We start from the raw sequence: 13,834 nt of genomic DNA, 5'->3' as shown, positions 1-13,834 counted from the left end.
AGTTTAATTTGTTTCAATAAAATCACTTAAATTTGTTTTGTCCCCATAATATCACCTTGAATGTTTTCCGTTCATATTTTCGCCGAAATTGCTCACGTCAGCGCTACCTGACATATTAAAAAATATAACTACACATTTTAATTGATAATCGATATGCTATGTGAGTTAATTATGGTTAAAATGTTAACTAAAAATCCTTATTTATTTGCGCTAATTTGAGGCTAATTTTTTTATGATTATGACACATGCCATTGAGGTAATTAACTCCGACGGAAAAATGATCGGAAAACATCTAAATTAACTTTATTGGACAAAAACAAACTTAAGTGATTTTATTGAGACAAAGTAAACTTTTGTGACCTTTTGATGACACTGTCCAAATTTTTGTGACCACCGGTGCTAATTACCTCATAGAATCTATGTTTGCAAATTTTTAAACTACAATGGCTACCTTTACAAATCGGTCAAACCACAAGGTTTATTTTTAAACTTTTTCCTAAATTTTATATAGGGTTAATTACAAAGTAGATGCCCTGTGGATTTGTCGATTTGTAGATGCGTACCTATGGTATTTTTTTTCCGAACGCAACTTTGTTGTTTGCAAAATTTTGCATTTGAGTTCACGTTGTCAGAATTTGACCGATAACAACCTCAAAATAAAAAATTTCAAGAGTTAAATGATATTTTAAGCAACTTTAATTCTTCAACTTTTTAGGTTTGAGGTTATTTAGGTTTTGTTTTTATGCGAGAGAAAACTCCAAAAATAATGATTTTGAAAAATAAAAAATATGGTTCCATAGTAAATATAATACTCAACACTTTAATTCTTGAAAAATTTGTTTTGAGGTTGTTATCGCCAAATTTGTCAAAGTAAAAAAAATGCAAAATTTTGCAAATCACATGATTCCATTTGCAAAAAAAAATCACTTATACTAATCTGTAAATCGGTGAAACCACATGACATCTATGTGTAATTAACCTTTAAAATTATTCATTAGTATAAAAAAATCAATTTTGCTTAGTCAATAAAAAATTAATAAAAATATAATACAAAATTAATAAATTTATTCAGTAGTATCAAATTGATAAATTTAGTTCGATTCAAACTGAAATATTAAATTATTGGCAAAAAGCATCTTCAGGTCCCTGATCTATCATTGTTTGGTGCATTAAGCCATCGATCTTTTATTTAGACACATTGAGCCCCTGATCTTTCATCATTTGGTGCATTAAGCCCTCGATCTTTCATTTAGACACATTGAGTCCTTGATCTATCATATATGGGTATTGATAAATAGGATAAAGTGCAAAAATACTATTTTTTTCAGATACCAGTTTGACAATACATGAAAACACAATGTTTTTTTTAGACTTTACCTTTTTAGATATTAGAAATAAAATTGTTCTTAACTGTCAGCTCCTCATGCAACATCAAGCATTGGTTTGACTTGTGGATGTGTTGATTCAGTGAATTTTTTGATCCATCACATTCATGCATTTACAATTCGGTATTAAATAGGATAAAGTGCAAAAATACTTCCAATATTTACAGTTATGAGCATTTTTTTACCCCTAATGTCTAAAATGGTGTAATTTTATCCCTAATATTAGTAGTCAATCCCATGATTTAGAAGTTTGTAAACATGAGATTGTGCTTTGTGCAGTTTATAAACTCGTACATTCTTTCAAAAATTATTATCGTGAGTCGTGACTATTTATCTCATAAGCGATCGATTTGGAACAACTGAAAAAGATTGATTTTGCAAATTATTCAAAATATAAAGTCTGATTTTACAAATTAATTAATCATAAATATTGTTTGACCAAAAAAATGATTCACATATCATTTAGCTCCAAAAAAAAAATTAAAAATAAAAATAAAAGTACATATCCCTGTTTGTAATCTTTTAAATCGTGAGGGATGTCTTTGCAAATGGTCAAATCGTTGATATGCTTTTTACTTTTCTCTAAAAAAATATTTGGATTTTTTTTAATGATGTTTGAAATTGACTCATTTTATCAACGTTAGACCATCAGTTATAACATTAAGGTATTATTGAAGAAAATGGTCGAATGTAACGTCTAAATGTTCGAAATTTTATCTGGATTAGGCTCTCAAGGAGTTTTTTAGCCACTTGGGTAGTTATAACATCAATGTTGTACATTATGTATGTAATTTACCCCAATGTTGGGATAAAATTGCATTATTTTAGACGTTAGAAATAAAATTGCTTCTGATTATAAACGTTAGAAGTATTTTTGCCCATAGCTCTCATTTGACGTGAAGGTAATTAGTTTTTTTTTTTTTTAATTTTATCCCTTTATTTTAACTTATCCTTTCAAAGCTGTGTATGAAATTGAGTGTAATCAAGGTTGAAGAAAACAACATGGTCCCAAATGATAAGAAAAGAAACAAACAACACATGGCCCAAAGTCCAATAATTGTATACTCAATTAGATCATAACAAAATAATTTAGGGCAAAAAGCATCCTGAGGTCCCTGATCTATCATTGTTTGGTGCATTAAGTCTTCGATCTTTTATTTAGACACATTGAGCCCTTGATCTTTCATCATTTGGTACATTAAGCCCTCGATCTTTCATTTAGACACATTGAGTCCTTGATCTATCATATATGGGTATATTAGGTCCTTCCATAAATCAATTAATATATAGGTTTATTAAGGGCATGTTTGGTTAGGGTTATATAACTCCAGCGTTTCGCATTTTTTCTGGACATTGCAGCATTTTGGAGCTTTTCACGAAAAGTTTTTTTCATGAACAGTTGTTTGTAGTTACTTGTTATTGATAAAATTACCCTTCTTATTTCCACAAAATGTGCTTCAATTTTAACATTATTTTTATTTTTAGAACATAATTATCGAAAAACAAGGTTTTGTTGTGTTCAATAAATTTTTTATTTTTTATTTAAATTATTTTTATTAATTTGTATAATATATTTTTTATTTTAGAATTTGTGGACCTAATATACATAGGTCAAGGGCTTAATGTGTCTAAATGAAAGATCGAAGGTTTAATGCACCAAATGATGAAAAATCAAAAACTCAATGTGTCTAAATAAAAGATCGATGACTTAGTACACCAAACAACTTAATACACCAAACAATGAAAGATTTTTGCCTTTATTTTTTAGTTACCCATTATCATGGTGTGTGAAACTATATAAATATAATTTATTTTAGCAGCAAAAGACAGTGGTGAATGATAGTTGGAAAGGGTAGACATGGAAATTTGTTCACATGTTTAACGCAAAGTACACCACCCTCAAGCTCAAAGCCCAAACTCTAAACTGCAACACTTGGTCTCTGCAATTTGGAATCTCTACTTTTGCTTCTTCCTGAGCTTAAGGACTGCAGTTTCAACAATTGTGATATTTTCCTTTTCTTTTCTGCAACTCTTTCAATCGATGGAAAATTCGACCAGGGCTGTCTTCGCTCGCCGTTGATTCTTCGCCACAACTCTTACTCACCCAGGTTTCTTTTTCTTCTTCTTCTTCTTGCTTCTTTTGCTTCCCTGGGAGAAGGAAACGAAAATTTAGCTTTAAAATTGGGATTATTGTTGCCTTTTCTCTTAGGCCTGTCTGTATAGCTCAATTGTATATTTAGCCTATGTGTTTGTCGTTATGGGTCTTTTTGTAATCTTCGTTTTTTTTAGGAACAACATCTGCTAATAAATTAAATGCTTGAACAAATTGAAGAATAGTACTTTCCCTTAGAAAAACTGAAAAAGAAGAGATTTTGAGGCTTTGAACTTGATGTAGTCTTCCTCTTTCTGTGTTTTCCTTACCCAACTTAAATTGCATGTTCTTGGAGTTCAAACTAATGAAATCAAATCAAATTGAAATAGAGGCCATCTGCAAATCGTAAGTGCTTTTGTTAATATGCGTTTGGGTCGTTCTTTCTTTCATATTTTGTGAAAGTTTATGCTTAATGCACCAATTGAGTCTTTCTCATTAAAGTAGTTGCACACGGTTGCATCTTTGTTTACCTACATGCCTTTTGATGCCCGACATTTTACCAACTCTTGGTGGTTGTCGGGATTGAACTCCTTGGAGCTTGCTAGCCATCAAACCAAGCCATTGCTTGGTGGTTATGCATTTGGGAACCTTAGTGTCCCATCCGATGATCAAGATTTTTCATGCTTCCTGCAACAGCTGTGTTGTGATTGTCTGCTCACTCCTATCCTAGGACAATAAGATCAACCTTAGTTGCATTCATCCCTTGATGTGATCTAGTAAATAGTCTTTTTTTTTTTTTTTAACTTCCTTACATTGCTACTGACTACTGAGCCATCATTAAAGCTATTAAGTTCTGTTTTTAAAATCTTTATCCTCTGCATTTTATGATCATTCAGGAATTGTTGACTTAATAATACAGTCAGGCTTTTAGTACACTTGAAACCTCGACTCTCTATTAGTAGCATACGAGGACGATAACATTTGAATATCCTCTCATATGAACTACAACTTCACAAGGATGCATGTTAATGCATTTTCTATTCTTGCAGTACCACTTTGCTCACTTTGGGTTGAGGTACAATAAATGATATCAATGTTCTGTATAGGAATATAAGTTGACATTTTCCTTATTGCACAGTCACTTTTAACATGGCATATTTTGTTTGGAAAATTTTGTCAGTGTTGATTTGAGGTGCTTATCGGAGTGGCGGTAATGCGAGCCAAATTGACTTCTTCTTAGTAAGGAGTGCTTGGAGAAAGAGTTATATTGATTGTAAGGTGATCCCTGGTGAGAGTACGACAACCCAACATAGAGTAGTGATGATAGATTTTCGAAGTAGGAAATGTATAAGAAAACAAACACCTCAAGTAGAGACTAAGATTAAGTGGTGGAAATTGCAGGGGGAGAATCAACAAAAATTTGTGGATGAGATGACCAAAAAAGATATTTGGACTTGCAATATGGATTCAGATATAGATTCGATATGGAATAAGATGGAGCAGAGTATAAGGGAAGTAGCGAAGGAAGTTCTAGGGGAATCTAAAGGTAGCATGCCACTGGGTAAGGACACATCTTGGTGGACAGAAGAAGTACGACAAGCAGTAAAGAGTAAGAGAGAATCCTATAAACTATTGGGGAAATGTAGGAGTGACGAGAACTACGAAAAATACAAAGAGGCTAAAAGGGAAGTAAAGAAGGTCATACGAGATGCTAGAGCAAAGGTGAATCGGGATCTGTATACAAGATTGGATACGAAAGAAGGGGAAAGAGACATATATAGAATTGCTCGGATGAGAGATAGGAAGACGCGAGATCTCGGAAAAGTTAAATGTGTGAAGGATGTGGACCAGAAAGTCCTAGTTGGAGATAAGGATATCAAGGAACGATGGAGGTCCTATTTTGATGACTTATTTAATGGAGATCGCCAACAAGATGTTGGAGATATAAGTATCCATCACGATTTGATAAATCACGAATGCCTGCGGAGAATTCAAAAGGGTGAAGTCAAAATGGCATTAAGTAAGATGAAGTTGAAGAAAGCAGTAGGACCTGATGGCATCCCTATTGAGATTTGGAGATGTTTGGGAGAAAGAGGAATCGAATGGTTGACGACGTTCTTCAACAAAATTTGGAGAAACAATAAGATGCCATCAGAATGGAGGAAAAGTACCTTAATCCCTTTGTATAAGAACAAAGGCGATGTCCAAGATTGTGCCAACTATCGGGGAATCAAATTAATGAGTCACACTATGAAACTTTGGGAGCGAGTGATCGAACAAAGGCTAAGGAGGACGGTGAAGATCTCGGAAAACCAGTTTGGCTTTATGCCGGGAAGATCAACTATGGAAGCCATCCATCTAATGAGACAATTAATGGAGCACTATCGAAATAAGAAGAAAGACTTGCATATGGTTTTCATTGACTTGGAGAAAGCATATGATAAGGTACCAAGGGAAGTACTTTGGTGGGCCTTGATAAGGAAAGGCATTTCGCGGAAATATATTGACATCATAAAGGACATGTATGAGGGAGTATGCACGAGTGTACGTACTAGTGTTGGGAAGACTGAAGAGTTTCCTATTACGATTGGAGTGCATCAAGGTTCCGCACTAAGCCCATTTCTTTTTGCCATCGTTATGGATGAACTAACAAGTTCATTTCAAGATGGTATACCATGGTGCATGCTGTTTGCAGATGATATCGTGTTGGTTGATAAGACGAAAGAAGGAGTGGAGAGGAAGTTGGAACTATGGAGACAAACTCTAGAATCTAGAGGCTTTAAGTTGAGTCGAAGTAAGACAGAATATTTGGAGTGTAAGTTTAGCGGCCGTAGGAGTAGGGAGGCAGGGACAATCACCCTAGATGGGAGAGTTGTTCAGGCCTCGGATTGCTTCCGGTATTTAGGATCTATTATCCAAACGGATGGAGAAGTAGATGGAGATGTTGCTCATAGGATTAAAGCTGGTTGGTCGAAGTGGAAGAGTGCTACGGGTTTCCTTTGTGATCCCGGCATGCCTAATAGATTGAAGGGAAAATTCTACCGGACGGCAATTAGACCAGCATTGTTATATGGTACGGAGTGTTGGGCAGTGAAACACTGCCACATCCATAAGATGTCGGTGGCGGAGATGCGTATGTTGAGATGGATGTGTGGTCATACGAGAAAGGACCGGGTGCGTAATGAAATAATTAGGACAAAAGTAGGGGTCACATCTATTGAGAATAAAATGAGAGAAAACCGACTAAGGTGGTTTGGCCATGTGAGACGTAGAGCGCTTGATGCGCCGGTTAGGAGAACCGAAGAGTGGCAAAGGGATGTAGTGGTGAGGGGTAGGGGAAGACCTAAGCAAACTTGGAGGAGGGTGATCGAGAGTGATATGAGTTTACTGGGAATTGAGGAAAATATGGTAGTGGATAGGACGGATTGGAGGGAGCGAATCTGTGTCGCTGACACGACTTGACTTTCACGGTTTTATATGATGGTTCATGTTAGCCGACCCCGAATCATTTCGGGACTAAGGCTTTGTTGTTGTTGTTGTTGTTGATTTGAGGTGCTTATCTTTTTGGAAATTTTCATTTTTTTTTGTTATTTTTATTTATTTATTTTTGTATACTGCGTAGTTATCTTCGTTATTTCATTTTGATTCATGCTGTGACTGATTTATTTTGCTTTTTCCTTTTCCTTTTGACGGCCGCTTTAGTTTTCAAAGGTCTGCTTTGTGCATAATTTATTGGGAGAATCAATGGGCAGTTCATTTAATCCACAGATTTTAGTGGAAAAGCTTGACAAGCTCAACCCTTCACAAGCAAGTATAGAGAGTATCCTTTTTATATTAATGGTCAATGTGCCTCTGTTCCTATTTATATTAATTGGCAGCTTTAATTAAGATGGGAAGCCATCTATGTTTGAAGCCCGATTGGTGACAATGTGTTATCTACTGCTTTCCAATTACAATTTTAACTTTAAACTTTCACTAGATTTTATGCGTCTTGTTTTCCTAATTTGTATCCTTGACTACCTAAGCTTTATCACATTGGTGCATTTTTCATATGAATAAAGCAAAGCAAGTTGTTGAAACATGGGACAGGCAGTTCCATTGTTCTCCATGTGAGCAGAGATTGGCTTTTCTCTATCTCGCGAATGACATTTTGCAGAATAGTCGTCGAAAAGGTTCAGAGTTTGTTGGTGAATTTTGGAAGGTTCTTCCAGGAGCTCTTCGTTATGTAATTGACAGTGGGGATGAGGCTGGAAGAAGTGCTGCACTAAGACTGGTATGGTACTTAATGATCAATTTAACTATATTTTCTCTGATCATTATAACTACTTTTAATGCCTTTATGCATATAATAAAGCAAATCAACAAGTTCAATGTCTTATATTTGCTTGAGATTTTTGGGAAGAAAATAAGGGGATCAATTGTATACAAGATCATTCAACTTTCTAATTTTGGACATTCTTTCATCAAACAAATTATTAGGATTTAACCATTGTATAAAGTAGATCTTCTAATAGATGACCATAATTGTAAACTGATATTGAAAGACAGTAAACTTACAGAATTATTTGCCAATATTGAAAAGTTTGGGAGTAAATGTTTCTCAAATGGTCTATTATATCTTTAGTTATTTAAAGGGATAAGGTGCAGAAATACCCCTAACATCGACAGCTAGTTGAAAGTTTACCCCAATGTCTAAAATGGTGCAATTTTACCCCCTAATATTGGCATCCAAGAACAATTTTACCCCTAAGGGTTAATTTGTGAAATAATTCATCAAACTATCTTCTCAGTCATGAATCTTGTCGTCTTCACTTCATAGGCTTAATACATCCTGCACCCCCTGAACTTGTCTCTGACTACTGAACTTTAAAAATGTTCTATTGACCCAATCCCTAAACTTTTACATATTGCCGTGTCCCTCCGTGTCCCATCCGTGTCCCGCCGAGTCCCCGTGTCCGGCGAGTCCGACACGGCCACGGCGACCCGGGGAAGAATCCGTGCTTCATAGGCTTAAAGTCACCAATTGACTCTCTGAAAGGTACTTAGCCCCCTGAACTTTCTTAAGGTGATCTATTAGCGCCCCTTAATTGCTTAAAGTGTACATATTTCAACTTTCCCAAAATCTCTCCTTACTCTGCCACATGGATTTTAGGGTTTTAACTGTTCACTTTAAACCTATGTTGCACGGAAACGGGAAATGAAACAAAAACGGAAACTGATACCGGGGAACGTTATTTCTAAGAAAAATTAGCTAGGAAACCGTAATGCAAACAGAAACGGATACGAAACGCGGAAATGCTAATGAAGAAGAGTTTCCGTGCAACATAGCTTTAAACAAGTATAGGAATCAATAGAATATTTTTAAAGTTCAGGGGTTAGTTGGAGTTTTGGGACAAGTTCAGGGGACGCATGATGTATTAAGCCACACGTCATATGTGAATAATTTTATCACTCATTAGTAACAAATCACAAACACATGAATTGACGTGAAAAAAATAAAAATAAATGTTTTAGACCATGAAAATACAGAGAATCCATGGGATACCATGTAGATTAAGAGCCTACATAAATATATTTTATTTAAGAGCAATACATGTATATATACAAGGTTCTCCTTCAAGGAGACAAACTGACCCTACTAGCAGCTCTAGCAGCCTTAGGCATGCTATTCATTATTTACATTGACTTATGCTCTAACAATAAAAAATTAAAAAATTATACTGTATTTTGTACAAGTTGGATAAAAAAATCCAAATATTTCGTCGAATTTAAAAATACTAACCTCCAATTCTATTATTAAACCGCAAAAACTGTGAAACATTTTTTTAGAACTAAGTGATATGCAACTCGTGCAGTAATGAAATTGACCCAACTTAGGTAAAATTGCTTTTGGTTGCCAACGTTAGGCTAAAATTGCTCCTAGCTGTCAATGTTAGGGTATTTTTGGACCTTATCCCTTATTTAAATAAAATACATTAAGAAGACAACAGAAATGTTCTTCCCTTTGGGCTTATACGTCCTGGTTGGTGGTTTTTGGGAGGCGGCGGTGGGCCTCGTTTCGGCCCACTCAAGATCTGCCATCGGATGAAACCATGGGTGGTTCAGATTCTGTGTGTTAATAATAATATTGATTCTGTCACACATGGCTATGTATTAGTAACGCAGGAGGTATGTATTTCCTTATCATATTTAGGTGCTGTCTGATGATTAATATTGTTCAAAAATTTAGGTTTTCGGAAAGAATGCAGGCATTGGGTTAACTGTCTCTGCCTGTTCTTCATTTATGAAACCTGCAACCGAGTTAGCAACTCGGATAAGCGGAGCTCTAATTTCAGCGTCGAAGAACTCAATCCCAACTGGATCATGGACACCATCACTGGAGCGAGTGCTACACGGAATCGGTTGCCGGGACTCGATCAATCCTTCTCTCGTGGCCCGAGTGATCGACCCTTGCCTCTTAAATCACCACTCACTTGCACTTGGTTTCTTCAACTGGTCCTCGCAGCAGCCTGGTTTTTCGCACACCTCACTTACTTATCAATCCATCCTCAAATCTTTGTATCTCTCTCGCCAGTTCAACTCTATTGACACTATCTTAAAGCAAGTCAAAGCCCACAAATTTACTCTCAATTCTTCAACTTACCGTTTCATTATTAACTCCTTAATCCAAGCGAAAAAAACCCAAAATGCATATTTGTATTTCAGCGAGGTTAAATCACACATCTTAGATTTTGGGCCCGAGACATGTAACTCTCTGTTAGCTGTATTGAGTTCCGAGGGGTGTTTTGATAATGCAATGAAGGTGTGTGATGAAATGGCTAAGGGAGGAGTTAGTTTTAGCACTGTTGGGTTGGGCGTGTTTATATGGAGGTTTTGTAGGGCTGGCGATTTGGGTGTAGTCTTGCATTTGTTAGATGAAGCTAGAAAGAGTAGTTCAAATTTTAACGGGCCCGTTATTGCAGTTTTGATTGTTCATGGGCTTTGTCAGGCTTCTAGGTTAAGTGAGGCTGTGTGGGTACTGAATGAACTAAGGATTAGGGAGTGTAAACCAGATTTTATTGCATATAGGATTGTGGCTGAAGCTTTTAGATCCTCGGGGGATGCAGCTGATGTGCATAGGGTTTTGAAGATGAAAAGAAAGCTGGGGGTGGCACCAAGGAGTAATGATTACAGAGAGTTTATTTTGAGTTTGATTATGGAAAGATTGATAGTTGAAGCGAAAGAATTAGGTAAAGTGATTGTGGATGGTAATTTTCCTATAGAAGTTGACGCATTGAATGCATTGATAGGATCAGTTTCAAGCATTGACCCTTCTTCTGCAATGTTATTCTTTCATTTCATGATAGGAAAAGAGGTGTTACCTAGTCTTTTAACATTGAACAACTTAAGCCGAAATCTATCTAGGCATGGAAAGGTTGATGAAATGCTGCAAGTCTATCAAATCTTGTCCTCAAGAGATTATTTCTCTGATATCGTCACCTACAATGTGGTTTTCTCATTCTTTTGCAAGGTTGGCAGAGTAAGAGAAGCTTATGGTATTCTTCAGGAGATGAAGAAGAGGAAAGGGCTTGGTCCAGATATCTCAATGTATAATTCATTAATGGAAGCTTGCTGTAGAGAAGATCAAATGCGTCCTGCAAAGAAGCTTTGGGATGAGATGTTTGTGGTTGGATGTGGAGTGAACTTAAAAACATATAATATTCTGATTTCAAAGTTTTCAGAAATTGCTCAAGTTGAAGAGTCATTCAGGCTGTTTAATCACATGTTGGATAAAGGGGTGGCACCTGATGCTACAACTTACACATCTCTCCTAAAGGGGCTTTGTCAAGAAAGCAAGTTCGACACTGCTTTTGAAATTTTCAATAAATTGATTTGTCAAGATTTGGTGCTGGCACAAAGCATATTGAGCACATTCATTTTAAGCCTCTGCAGTGAAGGTATGCTATACATACCTTAAGTAGTTTTTATTATTAGTTCATTTGTGTTATGAAATTTGGTCCTTTTTGGCACACATGTGCCTTGGACCTGGACCCCAATACCTCACGATGCCCTTAGTGCTCTTAATCATCATGTATCTTGGTTTTCAATCATCACTAGGCTTTACTAATATATTCTATGTTCACCAATTTACAATGTAGGTCAATTTCATAAAGCTTCTGAATTGCTCACTGGCCTAGCTCATGACATAAGACATTCAGATGCCCATGTTGCTTTGTTAAAATGCATTGTCGATGCTGAAGAGATTTACATTGCTGTCCACCATTTGCAAAGGATGCAAGAGGCCTCGCCTCTGTTGTTCCAAGCCATATGTTCACAGCTTTTTTCATTGCTTTCTTCTTCGAAACCGGAATCTTTCTCAAGCTTCCTTCAGGCAATGTCTGAACTGTGTGTGCTTTGCTGAAGATGATTACGTATACACGGGTAATGCCAATCCCAAACCCTTACCTTTTTATTTTTTAATTACTAGTACATGTCTCATTACTCTAACGGATATACTTTTTGCATCTCATACCCGTTCCATTTAATTTGCGGGTACCCTTACCTGTTAAGAATAAAAAAAAATATTACAAATTTAGCAAAATATAAATTTAATAAATCATCTATTTAAAAATTGAACAAAGTGAACCTTAATTAATAAGAATAAATTAGCTTAATGGTTGAAAAATAAAATATTGGGGTTCAAACATCACGTCTTACATCTAAAAAACAATGATATTTATTAATATATAAAAAATTTATGATGGGTAACGGGTACCCTGGGGGATATTCTCATACCCGTCTCATTACCCTAACGGATAATGGTTTTGATCCCATACCCGTCTCATACCTTTTTATACGGGGTACGGGTAGTGTCGGGTACTCGCTGGTACGATACTCGTTGCCATCCTTACGAACAAACCAACTCTACCCCTAATTCCATGTTTCTGCAAATTTAATATTTCTATAATTTGTTTTGAGTTGACTAATTAAGGATAACACAAATTAATTAAAATTGGTACAATAGAAATAATTAAAAGAAAGTGGTATTATAAAAAATAGAAGGTTAAAAGAAAAGACTTTTTTTTGGGATGGTAGTCATCTCCCCTTATATTTACTCCATGTATTTTTTATTTGGACTTGTACTATATACTCTCATTCATCGTATTATTTAACCTTTTACTGACAAATCCTAAGAATTTCAGATAATGGGAAAACCTATATGTATAAAGTGTTTAAATTTTATCATTTTCGTTAAAATTGAAGGTAAAAAAGAATCGAAAACCATTAAGAAAGGGTTTTACTAAATACCGCCTCTAAACTACTTATTACCGCCCCTCTTGGAGGTTTCCGCCATTTTCATTATTTGTAACCAAAAACTCAAAATCCTCTCTCTCCCTTTTTCTCCCGAGCAAAAAATTGAATTTTACAAAAAGGGAACCGAGCATTCCGGAAGTAGACGATTTCGAACACAAGGTAATATTACGATCCTACAATTAAAAAAATTTCTAAAATCTGTAAATTAATTTTTTTTTTCCGTTGGTTTTTGTCTGAACGGATGGCGCATGCTGGAATGAAAAACTGTCATCCCATTTAATCGAATTGGGATGCCCTGCTTTCATAAGGAATCGGAGTAAGATGCGACGATTTTTTCTAGGAAATCCGTTCGGCCCGTGGGACGGGCAGCGTGCGCTGCCCGTTCCGGCCTGGGGTGAAACAGGTGGCATGCCCGTTCCCCTTAAAATAGGGCCGAAACGCAATCAAACGTAAATTTTTGTATTTTTTCCGACTTTATTAACAACTATTATGCATTTTTGGTATATTCAGGAACCGTTAGAAAATTGGTATACCGACGGCATTGATTACAGTCCCCGTTTCATAACGGACACCGTTTTCCCTTCGTGTCATGATGCTGTTGAATGGGCAAAAAAAGGTGGCTATTCAGAATGGGTTTGAGCTAATAATATCTTCGCACAAACATGGGGGAAAGCAGAAGTTGTTGAGATGTTCACGGGGTGAACGCTATAGAGGAGTTCTGAGAACTTTTGAAGAGACTCTAATAAGAAGATCGGTGGAACGGTGCGGCGATCCTTTCTGGCCATGGGTGGAACGCATAGTTCATGCATTCCGCCCAGAGTCCGAACGGGATCCGCACCCGTTTAGGGGAGTTCCGTCTCCGATTTCGGAGACGGAACTCGTGATTTTGAACAAATTTTAAGAATTAAATCTTACCGGAATGCTCATGAAGCCTTTTCCCTTTCTGGGTTTTGGTGTCATGACGTTTTAGGTCGTGTTTTTGAAAATCCAAAAAAGGTTGAGAGGATTTGAGAGGTTTGGATAGTTTGGGTTGAAATTATGAGAAGGGCAAAAATGTCAAAAG

The 13,834-nt window shown here is 36.2% G+C and overlaps 1 protein-coding gene across 1 annotated transcript; it reads left to right on the top strand.

Annotated features, from left to right (window-relative positions):
* Positions 1-3,210: 3,210 nt before the first annotated feature.
* On the top strand, positions 3,211-13,419 carry LOC136205848 (pentatricopeptide repeat-containing protein At5g14080-like). Its single transcript, XM_065996670.1, has 6 exons — positions 3,211-3,493; positions 7,180-7,297; positions 7,503-7,750; positions 9,707-11,414; positions 11,616-11,898; positions 13,282-13,419. Exons 2-5 carry the CDS (start codon positions 7,222-7,224, stop codon positions 11,876-11,878), a joined length of 2,295 nt encoding a protein of 764 aa, XP_065852742.1. The 5' UTR covers positions 3,211-3,493; positions 7,180-7,221; the 3' UTR covers positions 11,879-11,898; positions 13,282-13,419.
* The last annotated feature ends 415 nt before the right edge of the window (positions 13,420-13,834 follow it).

This window comes from Euphorbia lathyris, chromosome 9 (assembly GCF_963576675.1).
Source record: "Euphorbia lathyris chromosome 9, ddEupLath1.1, whole genome shotgun sequence".
Lineage (NCBI taxonomy): Eukaryota > Viridiplantae > Streptophyta > Magnoliopsida > Malpighiales > Euphorbiaceae > Euphorbia > Euphorbia lathyris.
Note: the sequence above shows the minus strand (reverse complement) of the source record. Positions and strands in the feature narration are given on the sequence as shown.

Bases quoted from the DNA above. Each gene is read 5' to 3' on its own strand.
- LOC136205848 (XM_065996670.1), top strand. From the start codon at position 7,222: ATGGGCAGTTCATTTAATCCACAGATTTTAGTGGAAAAGCTTGACAAG. The intron at 7,751-9,706 runs GTATGGTACTTA...TCAAAAATTTAG, and splicing joins GAAGTGCTGCACTAAGACTG to GTTTTCGGAAAGAATGCAGG. The intron at 11,415-11,615 runs GTATGCTATACA...TTTACAATGTAG, and splicing joins TTTAAGCCTCTGCAGTGAAG to GTCAATTTCATAAAGCTTCT.